Source organism: Apiospora phragmitis (genome assembly GCF_038363925.1).
Source record: "Apiospora phragmitis strain CBS 135458 chromosome Unknown utg000001l:1.0-2902119.0:1.0-2906034.0, whole genome shotgun sequence".
Taxonomy (NCBI): domain Eukaryota; kingdom Fungi; phylum Ascomycota; class Sordariomycetes; order Amphisphaeriales; family Apiosporaceae; genus Apiospora; species Apiospora phragmitis.
Genome location: NW_027117399.1, coordinates 547,064 through 562,567, shown reverse-complemented (window position 1 = coordinate 562,567; position 15,504 = coordinate 547,064). Strand labels below are relative to the sequence as shown.

At 34.0% G+C, this 15,504-nt stretch overlaps 3 protein-coding genes across 3 annotated transcripts; all 3 read left to right on the top strand.

Annotated features, from left to right (window-relative positions):
- Window positions 1-1,770: 1,770 nt before the first annotated feature.
- On the top strand, window positions 1,771-2,682 carry PG994_000170 (uncharacterized protein; the record flags this gene model as incomplete). Its single annotated transcript, XM_066851579.1, has 1 exon — window positions 1,771-2,682. One exon carries the CDS (start codon window positions 1,771-1,773, stop codon window positions 2,680-2,682), a length of 912 nt encoding a protein of 303 aa, XP_066722211.1.
- Window positions 2,683-3,804: 1,122 nt separating this feature from the next.
- PG994_000169 (uncharacterized protein) lies at window positions 3,805-4,552 on the top strand (the record flags this gene model as incomplete). Its single annotated transcript, XM_066851578.1, has 2 exons — window positions 3,805-4,204; window positions 4,329-4,552. 2 exons carry the CDS (start codon window positions 3,805-3,807, stop codon window positions 4,550-4,552), a joined length of 624 nt encoding a protein of 207 aa, XP_066722210.1.
- Window positions 4,553-4,872: 320 nt separating this feature from the next.
- On the top strand, window positions 4,873-5,669 carry PG994_000168 (uncharacterized protein; the record flags this gene model as incomplete). The annotated part of the gene is made up of 2 exons (XM_066851577.1): window positions 4,873-5,177; window positions 5,240-5,669. 2 exons carry the CDS (start codon window positions 4,873-4,875, stop codon window positions 5,667-5,669), a joined length of 735 nt encoding a protein of 244 aa, XP_066722209.1.
- Between the last annotated feature and the right edge of the window lie 9,835 nt (window positions 5,670-15,504).

Here is a 15,504-nt window from a genome sequence, read left to right as displayed (position 1 = left end):
AGCTAAGTAGCGTCGAAGAAAAGCTTTTATTTATTTTTTACCGAGTGGTTAATAGTCCCCTTTAAAGGTTAAAACTCGTTAAGCTAGTTCCTTAATTTACGTATACATTAGTGCCACGTTAAAAGCTTTTTAAACTAGAACTTAATCTATTAAAAACTTTTCTTATATTAAAAAGAGTCTTTAATAACTTTTTTTAGCCTCTCGCTTCGATTTAGTTTTACCTAGCGTAGTTTTTAATATACTTTAATTTAAAGCGGCTTAACGTATTAGTTTATTATTTATAACATTAAAAATTACGATAATAATATTATTTTATATATAAAGTGTTATAAATACTAAATAAATATAATATAAAAAGAATGAGATAAATTATTTTAAAATTAGTTAAGAAAATAAGTAATAAAGAAAAGTAGCGGTGAGCCATTTTAGTATTATACAGGGGTGTCGGTTATGGGGTGACATACGTTACCCCCAGAGTGCCGCGATATGGCGATACTCGACTCTACCCGGCGTTTTCTACAAGCGTCTCCATCTACCGACCTCTACCAACTAGGACTCATGATTTGGCGTGTCGCCAACGGCCTGGAAGCGGTGCTCTCATACACACTCTGTGGGCTAGCCGGGTGTAACACGAGCCCGGACAAAGTATGCAGCTAACCTCATGTGGATCCAGCCTATCTACCGTCCCTCGACCAAGATGTTCCCAGGTACATCTCACAAATCATTGAAATCTGTCGATCTGCCAATCCAGCTTCACGAGAACCGGCTTGGAGATTATTGGAGAGGTTTCCCTCGGCTACAGAGCGAGGTTGGATTCGGACAAAAGAAAACCCTCCCCACCCAGTGGATGTTGATGCATGGCGTTTGCGGTTGGTATATTGTGACAGGTGCCGGGGTTTCACGGGCGAGCAATTTTATCATTGCGCTTCATGTTTCTCGGCAAACTTCGATATCTGTCGTGGCTGCTTTTCCAGAGGGGCGCACTGTCTCGATAAAGACCATCTCCTTCAGGAAATGCCCGACGATACACATAATTCGTGGTACACATGCGTTGGGGCCGATGGTAAGAGAGAGAGAGGACATCTTCCGGACCTCTAGCTGTCGCAAGCCGTCATCAATGCGGCGCTGGAGCGGCGCTGGTCAATATTGTATCTTGTTTGTATCGACTCCAACTTAATTAAGCTTTCCTTTCCTTTCCTTTTCAGTAACATAAAGAACGAGGTACAGATAGTAGTAGGTAACCAAAGTCTCAAGATTTGTCCATTTGACATGGTCTACTGCGAATGCCAGAGAATGCTTGCGAGGAGGGAACCAGCGAAAGAAAAGAGGCGCATCCTCTTATGGCTGTGTTCCACAGATATTGGCCCCTGGGAATTGCTGGGTTCAACACATCCCAACAATGAAGTGGAAGAGGAAGTGAGGGGTTCCAAAATCGCAACGACTGATTGGCTCGACCCCTAATCATGTAGTACACCTACAGAACCCGAACCCCCCACTCTCTGCTACATGTACTTGAGGAAAGGTCCTGTTTCAGGCAGCAAACAAACCCTTCTCTGGGAACACCACCTGTTGCAGCCAAAACCTCACAGCCAGGCAATGATAAACGAATACTCAACGAGGATGACGGAAATTCAACAGGTTGACCACAAGATCTTCACAGCAAGATGCTTTTGCAATGCCCTACACTACAGCCTGGCCCTTCCTTCCTCAGCACTCCCGCTCAAAGCACATATCTGCCACTGCAGTCAGTATCGCTACATGCATGGCGCGATGTGTAGAATCCATGCACTTCTACCTCGAGGAATCCATCCTCACTTTCTTAATCCCTCCGATCTTGAGCAGTCCACAACTCGGTACAAACAAGAGACTGGCAACCACGTCCATTTTTGCAAAACCTGCGGGGCACATATGGGCGTCTTCGATACGGGCGAAGACCAGTGGTACATATCTACCGCACTATTCCCAAAGGACGAGGATGTCTTCGTATTGAGCCAGCACGTCTACACCCAGTCAGCACCTTGTGGCCTACATGAATGGTTGCCGAAAATCGGCACTCGAGAACTGGAGGTGTGGAATCCAAGTGACGACTCAGCCCGGCCTGTTGTCCCAAAAGCGGTCATAGGGAATGACGGAGTTGATCGACTCTTGGCTGAGTGCCACTGCCGCAACGTATCATTCTTGATCGACCGACCCAAAAACGAGGTTCTGGCAGACAGCGACATGAAGACGTTCGTCTCCCCTATCGACAAGACGAAGTGGAAGGCCTGCCTGGATACGTGTAACGACTGCCGTTTGGCCTCTGGCACTCACGTGAGTGCTTGGATGTATGTCCCTACCATGGTATGCGACCCGCGGGAGAGTGCAAAGCTGACGATCTATTCGTCTTCGCCGGGAAAATGTCGTGGGTTTTGCGGTACATGCGGAGCTACTGTCTGCTTCACGTACGATAGACCAGGCGTATCAGCCACGAAGTCTGTCTCGTGCATCGCGGTGGGGATCCTGCATGCTCCTGAAGGGGTAAGGGCCGATACGTGGCTCACCTGGCGCACAGAAGAGGTGGGTTGGCTGGATGCTGGCCGAGATTATGACAAGGAATTGTACGAAAGCTTGAATAGCGCGTATCGAGCCTGGGGGATTGCCAAGGATGGCAGAGCTCTGGATTTCCGGCTCATCCAGTCTTGAGTGTATACTATCAATAAGACGTGTGGGCAAATGTAGCAATGATCTTTACAGTACAAAGCTTTCTGCGGTAAGATTTCCGATGTGCACGATTCATAATCCCGTTGCGCCTAATGTATTCGATATAGCCATTATGGAAATAACGGCGAGGATATATACCTAGTATAAAGAAACGCCCCGGCTCCTCACCCCCTTTTTGCGTATGGAATGCATACTAAGTAATTAAGTTGTGCAATTACCTACCACTGATGCATCCATTTTTATGCATTCAGTGCATTAAAGCCCCCTTTATATGCGTTACTTTGGCTGCACTTGACCAACCAACTGTTGGTTCCCAGTTTTCCATCCCTTTGAAAGTGCGGTGAAGCGGTAGGGGTAGATTAGGCAGCGCACAAAAAGGTCTGCTTGGGAGGAACGAGCCGGGCCCCCTCTCTCAGAAAGTCTTTCGGGGTTTTAATTAGCTCCTGCTGTGCCCAAACAGTATGGGGGCCTCACAACTGCGAGATGCAATCGTGCAGGCTCAAGTCTACCAACAACGCGATGAGCTGATAGCTTCGATACGAGAATAGCAGATATGTGAGCTTGCCTCTTCTGTTCGACATGGCGACCGCTGCAGCTACTTTTCTCCGCTCGCTCGCGGTAGTTACAATGTTTGTTTCTTTGTCGCCTTTGACGATGGAGAGCGCTGGGTAGTGCGCATACCTCTGCCGCCGTGTTTGGCTGCCGGCGCGAAGAAACTTGAGAGCGAAGTTGCGACGATGCGGTTCGTATACCTTTCGGACTTGGAACAAATCAGAGACCATTGACCAGACTAACTCGATCTTCTTGCATCGCAGTCTCGTGTCCGAACGTACGACCATTCCGGTCCCACGGGTCATCGCACACCGCGTTGGCGCGACTTCCGACCTGCTATCGTCGTTCGTCATTCTCGAGTACGTCTAAGGCAAACAACTCTCATATAGGGACATCAAAAAGATGTCGGACGCACAGAGAACCTGTTTTCACAATTCCCTGGCGAGCATCTTCATACAGCTCAGAAGGCTTGAATTTGGTTCCATCGGGTGCTTACAAGACACTCCGCTTGGCTATGACGTGTCCCGGATGACCACATCAGTCGACACCAATATGCAGGAGCTCGAAGGAATCAAACCCTCCGCGATACAGTCTGCTTACTGGAACGACGGCCGTTTGACCTCGGCCAATGCATACGTGTCGATGCTTCTAGACATCGCTGATAACGCGTTTGCCAAAAGTCGGAACAGTGTCACAGACGAAGATATTGGACCCGAGGCATTCTATCACCTTAGAATCTTCCGGCAGCACTTTGGGAAGTGGGTCGACTGCAACCTGGACCAAGGTCCCTTCGTCTTGGTTCATGGCGACTTTGAACCGGACAACTTGTTGGCCAACGAAAGCATGGAGGTGGAATGCTTCTTAGATTGGGAACGGAGTCGCGTCGTTCCACGACAGTTCTTCAAGCCACCTTTGTGGTTCGACGACCCTAACCCCGTAAGGCTCGCCTACAGTGCGTTTTACAAGTTTTACCGGAAGAAGTTGGACCCATTCCTATCCGTCGTCAAGCGGCTCGAACGAGGGATGTACGGGAACGAAATGCTGGCGGACGAATGGACCCATGCTAAGCCCAACAGCGGATTCCTCCGTCGCCAACGCTTTGGAGAACTGCACCGATATCGAATGGTTCGCTTTCCGCTACCTCGACGTCAAATGCTATCGCGACCAGGATCTGGCCACACGCGTCAAGGCCTTCATGGACGAGGACCCGTCTCGCAAGGAGTTTATCAAACGCAAGCTTGAAGAATTTATTGCATATGAAGCTGAATTGGAACGAGTCCAGAAGCCGAGTCGTGAGTGAGCTGGGTGTTGAGACTTCCCTTGTTTCTTAGGAACACTGAACAGGAATACAACAAAGGCAGACTAATTCGTCAAATAAATACGGTCCAATTGGTGTCTGTATACACCCAAAGGGAAACTATGTCATTGTAATCGACCTTTGTGCTTCTCTGAGGGGTTTGCCAGGTTTCTTAGTCGTGTCTCAATGGCTGTTTTAACCAAGTAGGTACTTTACATAAGAAGGGCATGTCTGCCACTAATTTCTTAGCTACAATGGTAATCCCAGCAAGAATTTGAGAACTAGTTCACATGCGGATTCAGTCTATTCAGAGCAACGCGACGATGGATGCCTCAACGTCCTCAGCCAAACCCAAGGGAGCCGGGGAGTCCGCTGCGAGCGGCACAGAGCCTACAAATACAGCAATTGCTGCTTCCAAGGTAAGTCAAAGGAAACAGTGGAACCGGTGCGACGATAAGCCTGAAGGGCGCGCCTACACCCCCTTCTACGGCAAGAGCAGGGACACCAGCTGGTGTGAAAAGGAGGTCGACACCAAGGGCGTCAGCCTCAACTGGACCTGCCAGTACCACCAGGACGCCTTGTTGCAGATGGACGACTACCGCGCGGGGCACTCGGTCGAGTCGGCGCTGTCCACACTGGCCGCGCACCTCGGCTTCACCTACATGTGGATCATCCACGGCCCCCGCGAAGAGACCCGCCGGCCATCATCGACGGCGCCGACGAGAAGCCGCAGTGGTCTATCGGGGCCTGCTTCGGCAGCGACGAAAAGACCTGCATGGTGTACGGCAGCGTCTATGTCACGGTCGGCGCCGAGAACAACCAAGTGGTCACGGGTCTGCTGAAAGAAGACGAGGAGGGGACTACTAGAGAGGAAGCCCTCGCAGCTGCTGGAGGTAGGTTTCTCGACTTGTATGTCGCAGACGACGATATACCTCGGCCGTTTGCGCCCATCGCGAAGAAGTCTGCTCGCAAGCCTCGCCACAAGAAGCTCCAAGATGGCAAGAGGAAGCCAAAGGTATTGCAGCCCAGTGCAAAGCTCGAAGACCGCATCACGAAGCCTAAGGCTAACAAGCAGAGAAAGAGAACTAAGAAAGCTGCCGAGAAGAAGGAAGATAAATGATGGTGGGTTCCACCACCACCATATCTATCCATGCGCAAGGTCGAGTGGCCCTAATTCTACGGCGCATCCACTGCCTAGTCTTCCGGGGCATTTGGGGGACAAGTCACAAGTTAGATGTCCCTTTCCACGAAGGTATGTTGGGATAAGAAGCGAGACGTTATAGCCGCAATCTATATATAAACTTGGTATTGGTGCTCCAGAGACCTATTTGTGGTGTAGCACTGTCCAGGACTGAAATAATGTTCGTAACCCCATAATTGACCACCTTAAAAAATTAATGGTATAAATTAACCACTAACTTTAAATAGTAATTATTCCTTTAATTTTAAACTATAATGTAATCGCTTTTAGTAATAAATATAATAGATTTTTTAAAATTCGATTCTTTAATTTTAACTTAATTTAATCTCTCTTTTATATATTATATACTTTTAATTAATATAAATTTTAAATTCGAATTAATTTATACCCTTCGCTTTTTTCGTAGCTTTATAAGCTTTAATTTCTCTTTTAAAAACTATAAATTAATGCCGTATTAATTAATAAATAATCCTTCTCTTAATATTTTTTATAAATCTTTTTAAATAGCTAGTGTTATATAATAAGGTCGTTTTAACTTAATTAATAAAAGTGTCGAATCTAGCGCTTTAAATTAATACACTTTTTTAATATTAACTATAATACACTATTAGTTAAAGGAGTTAAGATAAGTGTAAGGGCTTTATTTTAAAACTAGTTAAGGCTTGTGTTATCTCTTTCGATTACTTTCGATTATTATTTTTAAATAAAAGAGGGCTAATAAATAGCTTAGTAATATATAAACTAAAGCACCCCTTCGCGGACTAGAAACCTTATTAAATATACTTTTTTAATTTAAGTTATTTTTATAACTAAAATTAGTTAAGATATATTATTTTTTAATATTTTTAATAATAATATAATCTTTTATCTCCGTTTTTTATCGTTTTTTATTCCTTTTATATCGTTCTGCGTCTTACTTAACACCTTAACGTCGGTGGATTCGTCTTTAAATACGACCCTACCCTTTAACCTCTACTTAGCCCGTCGTATATCAGCTATATAAATAAATCGCTATCCCGGTATTATTCTTACCTTTTAACGTATCTTAATAGTTTTCTTATTAACTTTAGCTTAAAAATAATTAATTTAAGCTTCGAGGCTCGCGATTTTATTAGTTTATTCGTTAAAGGCTTTATTAGCCTTACGAATAAAGAGTTTTTAAAAAAAGAGATTAAAAAGAAAATTTATAGCGGTTAATTTTTAATTATTATTTCTTAATAACGTAAGCTAGCTAACGGTGCTACGGTCACCTTATACAACGGCGACCCTTAAATTTAAATAGCCCCTAATAGTATTATATATAAATTAATATATAAACTAGTTAGTTTTTAATTTATAGTTAATTAAATAATATTATCTTTTTTTTCCCCCTCTTTTTAATAGGCCGTAAACTTAACGAGTTAATATTATAACGCGCGATTTAAAATGTTATAAATAGCTCGTTAATAAAATAAGCCGCCGAGAAGTATAATATCTTTAGAATAATTCTAAAGGCTTAGATTTACGACCGTAAAACTATAAAATAACGGAATAAGTCCTTCTAAGCCTTAATAATAGCGGAAGAGTTTTAGATTATAACTTAGTACCTTACGTAATATAATTTAAGCTGCTTACCGGTTTACGTTATTTTTTAAATATTCGCCTAACGAATTTTTTAAATTAACGAGATTAATATAATACTCGATAAGTATTAAATTAAAAGATTTATTACTCGCTATTTATTTATTAATATTACTTTTTTTAAAAGGATAGATTTCTTAAAACTTAATATAACTTTTGTAAAGAAAATTATTAAGTTTTTCGAGCGGCTTAATAATTTTATTTTAAAATCGATCCCTCCCGAGTTTCGGTTTAATATCGACGAGATCGGTAATTAGCTCGGCTATAAAACGAATATAATAATTATTAAACTTATTAAAATAAAAAAAATATTAGTTATAAATTTTTTTAATTGAAAATAAGCTTTTATAATTAAATATAATAACGCTTTAAGCCGAGCCTTACCTCTTTTTATTATATTTAAAGGTTAATAAGTTTAATAGTAATAGTTTTTAGAAAAAGAGGACTCGTTAACGAATATTATAGAGGATTAAGTTTTTACGATATCCTTTAAAAGCTAGATTAATAAGGAGCTAGCTATAATATAATTAAATAAAGTTTTTATACTTTATATAAAGCTTAAAAACGAGGATTAATAACGGTTTATTATTTTAAATAGCTACGCTAGCTACGTAAACGAGAACTTTATTATAACGTATTTAAAGTATAAGATATACCTTCTCTTCTTTCCGGCATATTTATTATATTTATTATAACTTTTAGATTTTAATCCTTTTAATATATTAAAGGATATTTATTATTAAAAAATAACCCTATATTATATAAAGTTTAATAATATAAATATAAATAAGAGTAACTTTTTTTAATATTACGAACTAATTAAAAGGTTTACTTTTCGGCCGTATATAATAACTAGCGGCTAAGCTATAATTAATATATTCCCTCGCGATATTAATAAGCCTTTTAATAGCCGGAACCGGAGAATAAAAGACTAAATAGAAATAAAACTATTTAAACCTCTTCTTAACGTTATTAATACTTATAATTAACCGCTAAATTAAAGAGTTAGCGGATACGTTTAATAATAATAATATTACTTTTAATAACGCGACGCGTCGAGTTTTATTTCGAAAGCTTTAAAAAAATCTAAATATTTTAAACAATTAGATCGGTTAATTAGAATACGAGAAGTTACTTTTAAAAAGTAATCTAAAGAAAAAAAAGAGGTAAAAAGAGGAAAAAAGTAATATTTAACTTTAACTAGAAATTTACGCGTATATAAGATATTATGGCAGTTAAGAGGGAGATGAATAGCGTTATATCGGAACCCCAGGCTGTTACTTTTCTATCGTCGGCGCCGGAAGCCGTTGTAATTAAATCTGACTTTAAATCTAAAATTAAAAGTGTTATAAAAGCGTTTCGAGACTGAAACGGTATTTTTAAGATTTTGTATTAATTTTTAATTAAATTATTCGTATTATTATTATATAATATTATTATTAATTTTTAAGGTCGCCTTTATATAAGGTAACCGTAGCACCGTTAGCTAGCTTACCTTATAAGCGAGCTACATATATAAGCGAGCTGCGCACTTTTTATTATTAAGCCTTATAAGTTATAAATTAATTTAATTATAACGTTTAAAACTAATTAAATATATTAATAATTATTGTTTTTAAAGGTTTTTATATTATTTTAATAAGTACGCGTATTATACTCGAGCTTTTTATAAATCTTATAGCGTTATAAGCGTGTTTTAAACGTTTTTATATAATTATTCTTTCGATATAATTCGTTTTATAACTAGTTATTAACGTTTTTTTAAAACTATAAGTCTTTTTTAACTTATATACGAAATGATCTTCTATTTTATAGCCGTTTTTTTTATACGGCGGCGCCGGCTAAGTATCTTATTTACCTTTTAAAGTATCGCGTTCTTACCTTTTAAAAGAGTAACTCGGTATATAACTTATATTATAGCTTTTATAATCTAGTTAAAGTTAATTAAAATAAATATCGGAAAGTTATTTTAATATTATATAATAAGGTTTTAAACGTATTCGGTTTAAAACTAAGCTTTAATTAAATTATTTAAGGTTTTTAATTCTTAAAGGATAAATAAGCTAAAAGACGTTTTAAAAGGTATTAAAATACGTAACTTTATATTTAACTTTAAAATAATGTATTCTAAATTATATAAAACGAGTCTTATTTTTTAAAAGCCTTTTTATATATTCGAAACGATAAAAGTCGCTTAGAACGCTTTTAAAATCGCTAGTAAAAAGTCCTCTTTAAAGATATAAGTAATATACGCCCGTATAAAACCTTTAATTTCTTTCTCGTACACTTTTTTTAATATACGAAAACAGCCGATATTAAAAGGCTAGAGCTTATGCGACGAATAAGAAAGTATATAAAGTATAATAATTGAGTTCTTTTTATAATAAAACTCGAAAGTTATCGAGTAGTAGCTTTCGTAACCGTTTAAAATTAAGAGGCGATAACGACCTTTTATACGAAACTTAATATATTAATTAAAATATCGAATCTAGTTCTCGCCTTTTTTATTCATAGTTTAGCTATTTTTAAAAATTATAATCACCTAGTCTTTTAGTAATAAGTTATTTTTATATTAAAAAGAGAAGTACGTTTTTATAACGAACGTTATCTAAGTTTTAAAGGAAACCTAAATCGACGTACTAGGGTTTATATTAATAATACGAGAGAGTATTTAAACGTGTAATAAAAGTCCGCTTTTATTAATATAATATATAATAGCTATAAGAATAAAGGTAATTAAGGTATATAAATTTAGAAGGATTTATAATAATTTCTTTAAAGCTGTTTACTTTATTAATAAGTTAATATTATTATTTAAATTAATTATTAAAATAAAAAATGTTTATATAAAATATATAAGGAATTATTTATCGTTATATATTTAATCCCTCTTTTATTAATCTACGCCGGATTATTAAGAGCGTCGTGATCTTATCGCTCTTTATTTTATTAATACGTAACTTCTTTCTATTTATTTAATTTATATTAGCTATCTCTGCTCGTTTATTTTTATTTATCTACTTTATATTACCCTTCGAGTACTACCCTAAGTTAGCCGTATACGTTTATCGTCGTAATATCGGTTATTATAATTAATATAATAAATTCTTATTATTATAAATAAGGTTATAAGTGTTAACTAGCGGAGTTAATAATTATTTATTAATTCGTAAGTGTTTCGAGTTATTTTAATTCCGTCCCGAAGGTAGGTACTAGCTACGTCGTCGAGTTAAGTCGTAATATTATCCCTCTTCTCTTTATTATTTTATTTTTAAAATAGTTAATTATTAGAAATACTTATCGTATATTATTATATTAAGATTCTATAAGTTCCCTTTTTTTTATATAATATATATTTATTATAGTTTTAAATCGTATCGAGAAATTTTCCATTAAAGTTTACGAATATTATTTTTTTATAATTATATTTTTTTTATATTTTTTTAAAAATAAAAAACTAAATTATTATATTTTAAATTATTTTTCTCGTTACGAGAAGTATATAAATCGCGGTCGTTTATATAACGGTTTTTTAATTATTTCGTTCTTAGAAAAGGTTTTAAAACAGTAGCGAAAATTAAACGCGAATAAAGAGGACGAGAGCGAGAAGCTCTTATCGCTTTATTTAAAGCTAGCTAAGCTTTAATCTTAGCTCGCCGAGGCGGCCGATCGATTATTACGAATTCGAAAGATTCGTCGAAAGGTGAAGGAAAGGGGCGCCGACTTATTTAATCGTAGTATAAAGGAGTTAAATAAAGAGAATAATATCCTACCTACGCTAGATAACTACGAGGGTTATTTAATTAATAACCTCTAGAACTTAGGCGTCCTTATCGATATAGACTAGTCCTCTTTAGGCCTAGCTAATTTTAAAGGCCTAGGTCCCTTAGTATCTCCTATTATTATTCGAACTTCCGAAGTTCCTCCGCAGTGTTCGCTAGGGATTTCTTAAGTTTTTAAGTATTATTTTTTAATAAGTAACCTTTTTATTAAACGAAATATTAAAGGTTTTATTTAGTTTTTCTTTTATTAATAATTTTCTCGATTTTATATTAATATTAATTTATTACGACTTTTAATTATATATTAATTTATTACGACTTTTAATTATATATTAATTAAGGTGTTTTTAACCGCTAGTTTAAATAATAAGATATAAAATATTAAGTATATTCGTATTATTTTAAATAACGATAATTAATAATTAGTTTTTAAAATAATTTCCGCGATTTTAAATAATCCGATTTTTTTAAAGTCTAGTTTATCGCTTAGTCGCTTAATTTTAATATTTCGCCGTAAAAGGTAAACTTTTTTTTCCCTCCTTTAAAATTAGTTTCTTTAATTTAATTTAGTCGGCGTATTTCTTTATCTGTTATTAAAAAAGATAAAGTTTTATTATAATATAATTTAGAATTCTTTTAATTTTTTAACTTATATAGTTACGATTAATACTAGCTCTCCTTTTAAAGGTTTCTTAATAATCTCTACATTATACTTATAGTTTATTCGATATAATAACGTGCGTATAATTTCGTTATCCGCGTTATTATAAACGAATTAAGTTATAAATAATAATTATACTTAATTAATTTATTCGTAATTAACGTAATAGCGTAAGTATTATTCTAAGGTTTAATTTATCCGCGCGGTTTCTTTATCTATTTAAGGGTGATAAGCCGTGGATAGCTTATATTTAATACCGAGTTATATTATTAGTAATTTTTAAAACTTAGCGGTAAATAATTTATTTCTATTAGAGATAATTATCTCGGGTAGCCCGTACTAGTTAAAGATCGTTCGGAGGAACGTGTAAGCTAGGTCGCTAGTATCGTTAAACTTTTTATATAATAAAAAGTAAGTATATTTTATAAGTTTATTTATAATTATTAAGATGCTATCGTAGCTAACTTTATTTAAGGGTTTTTTAATAAAGGTAGCTTAATTACGAAATTAAGCGCGATTATTTTTTATACTTTATCTAGCGATAGAATTAGTTATAGTTCTTTATATAATTAATATTAAATAGCCTTAGTTTTATTATATAAGTCGTATTTATGAATTACTTTAATTATAATTAATTTAAGGTTTTCGTAATTAAATTATTTAATAATTCGTTTTAAGGTTTAAATACTTTTTAATATCTATATATAAAGTGCTTATAAAATTCTTTAATAAAATCTTTACGACACTACTTAAGGATATAGATCTTATTTTAGTAAAAGGTGAGACCGTTTCGGTTCTCGAAATAATCTTTAATATAGTCGGCGAGATCGAGGGTTTAACTAAATTATTAAAATTTAGCGACCTAATTATTATTATATTAAACGTGGGTCGTAACGTTTAGTTATTATAATAACACGAGGTTATCGTTTCGATCGTAAGTTAAGATAGTTCGCGTTTCGAATAAAACTTCTTCTTAATAGTTTACTTATCGGCTTAATACGTCGACGCGGCCGTTCTCATTACCTTTTTAATAAATAATAATAAGTTTAAACCTTAAAAAGAATTTAAACTATTATACTTATTATTTATTTAATTCTTTAATAATAATAAATATTATAAAGTTTTTATAATTAATATAAACCTTTATTAATTTTATTATCCCGCTAAAATAATATCTTTATTCTTTATAAGTTTTAATAATAATTATCAATTCTTTATTATAAATTTAATAATTAAACTCTAGTTTATTAAACTTTTTTAAAAAGAATACGATAAGATATAACTTCTCGTTATCGTCTCGTTAATTTAACTATCTTTTAATCGCATAATCTAATACATTAATCTTAATTTTAAAAAGTTTAATAAAGTTTATTACGCGAAATATTAATTCGTTAAGAATTCACTCTTTAATATCGTAAAAGGCTTCGGCTTCTTTTTTCGTTTATCGAATTTATCCTTCTTTATTAAGTTCGTTAGAAACGTTGTTATCTTATTAAATCTAGTAATAAAAATCCGGTAATAATTAGTTAATTTTAAAAAGGATTTAACTTTTATAACGCTTATAAGCATAAGCTATTCTTTAATTATTAAGATTCTTAAAAGTTTTATTCGAATTTCGCCTAAAGATATTATATATTTTACGAAAGTAACGAATCGTTAGTAGCATTCGATTTTTTTTAAATTAATTAATAAATTAGCGTCCTATAACTTTTAAAGTACTAGTTTTACGTGCTCTTAATACTATCTCATCGTTTTCGGAATAAATTAAGATATTATCGAAATATATTATAACGAACTTATCGAAGCATTCGTATAATATATAGTTAATTATTATTTAAAAACTAATTAATATATTAATTAAATTAAACGATATAAATTAATACTTAAAGTGTTTATATTTAATTTAAAACGCGGTTTTTTATTCTTTTTTTTAATCCGGATTAAGTTATATATATTAAAGAGGTTAAGTATTATAAAGATCTTAGCGTATAATAGCTTATTTTATAAGTCGCCGATTAAGAGTAAGGGGTGCCGGTTTTTAATAATAATTTCGTTAAGCTTTTAATAATTAATATATATATGCTATTTAAGTTTCTCGTCTTTGCTTTTTTTCGAGACGAAAAGGACAAGGAAGTTTATTAATAATATAAATGGTTATATAACTCTTTTTTAAGGTTTTTAATAATATATTCTTTTAAAGCTTATTCGTACTCCTAGCTAAGTTTATATATAAATATAAATAAAGGTTTTTTTTTAATATTAAAATCGATGTTTTTAATTTTAATAGTTAAATTTTTACTTATATTTTTAAATTTATATTAAATAACGTACATTATAAGCGAATTTATTAAATAACCGAATTTATTATATACGCTAACCTTATATATTAATTCCGTTATAACGTATTTAATATATTAGAATTAATCGGAATTTTTATCTTTAAATATATTTATATCGTTTTAATAGGTGCGCGTATTATGCCCGGGCTCCCCGTAGATTTTATAGCGCCGCGGGCGCGTTTTAAGCCTTTTTATACGATCACTATTTTAGCGCGATTTATTTTATAATTATTTATTAATATCCCTTTAAAACTATAAGCTTTTTTTAATTTATATATAAAATAATCTTTTATTTTATAGCCGTTTTTTATATACGGCGGCGCCGGTTAAGTAATATATTTCTTTCTTATAATGTAGTTCCTTTACTTTTTAAAAGAATAAGCCGGTATATTACTTATATTATATTTTTTATAATTTAATTAAGTTTAGCGAAACTTAATATTAAAGAGCTATTTTAATACCGCGTAATTTAATTTCTTACGTATTCGGTTTAAAATTAAGCTTTAATTAAATTATTTAAAGTTTTTAATTCTTAAAATAAAAGTAGGCCGAAAGAGTATTACGACCTAACCTAATTATGCGGCTAGACCCACCCTCGGCACGGCGACACGATATCCCGTGGCGCCTACGAAAACCAGCACCAAGACTTACCCCACCGGTTAGCGCTGACGAACCCACCTAGGATAACGAACACACCTACGATAACAAACCCCGCTACACCGCCACAACACCACGATGACTAACACCACGATGACAGTACGACAAGGCCAGCCAGCCATGGGCAGGCAGGAATAAACAGAGCAACATGGATAGCTAGAAATAAGTCACGTAACGATGAGATAAGACGCAACTCATTAGGATAGTACTAAGTAGCTTAATTATAATTATTAAGTAATATTAAATATAAGCTAGCTAACGGTGCTACGGCCACCTTATATAACGGCGACCTTAAAAACTAATAATATTATTATATAATAATAATACGAATAATTTAATTAAAAATTTATATAAAATTTTAAAAACATCGTTTTAATCTCGAAACGCTTTTATACCACTTTTAATCTTAAATTTAAAGTTAGATTTAATTATAACGGCCTTCGACGTTAATAATAAAAGAGTAATAGCTTAAGGTTTTAATATAACGTTATTTATTTCCTTTTTAATTATTATAATATCTTATATATATATAAACTTTTAATTAAGGTTAAATATTATTCTTTTCTTTTTTTTACCTCTTTTTTTCTTTAAATTACTTTTTAAAAATAATTTCTCGTACTTTAATTAGCCGATCTAGCCGTTTATAATATTTAAACTCTTTTAAAATAAAGCCCGACGCGTTATACTATTAAAAA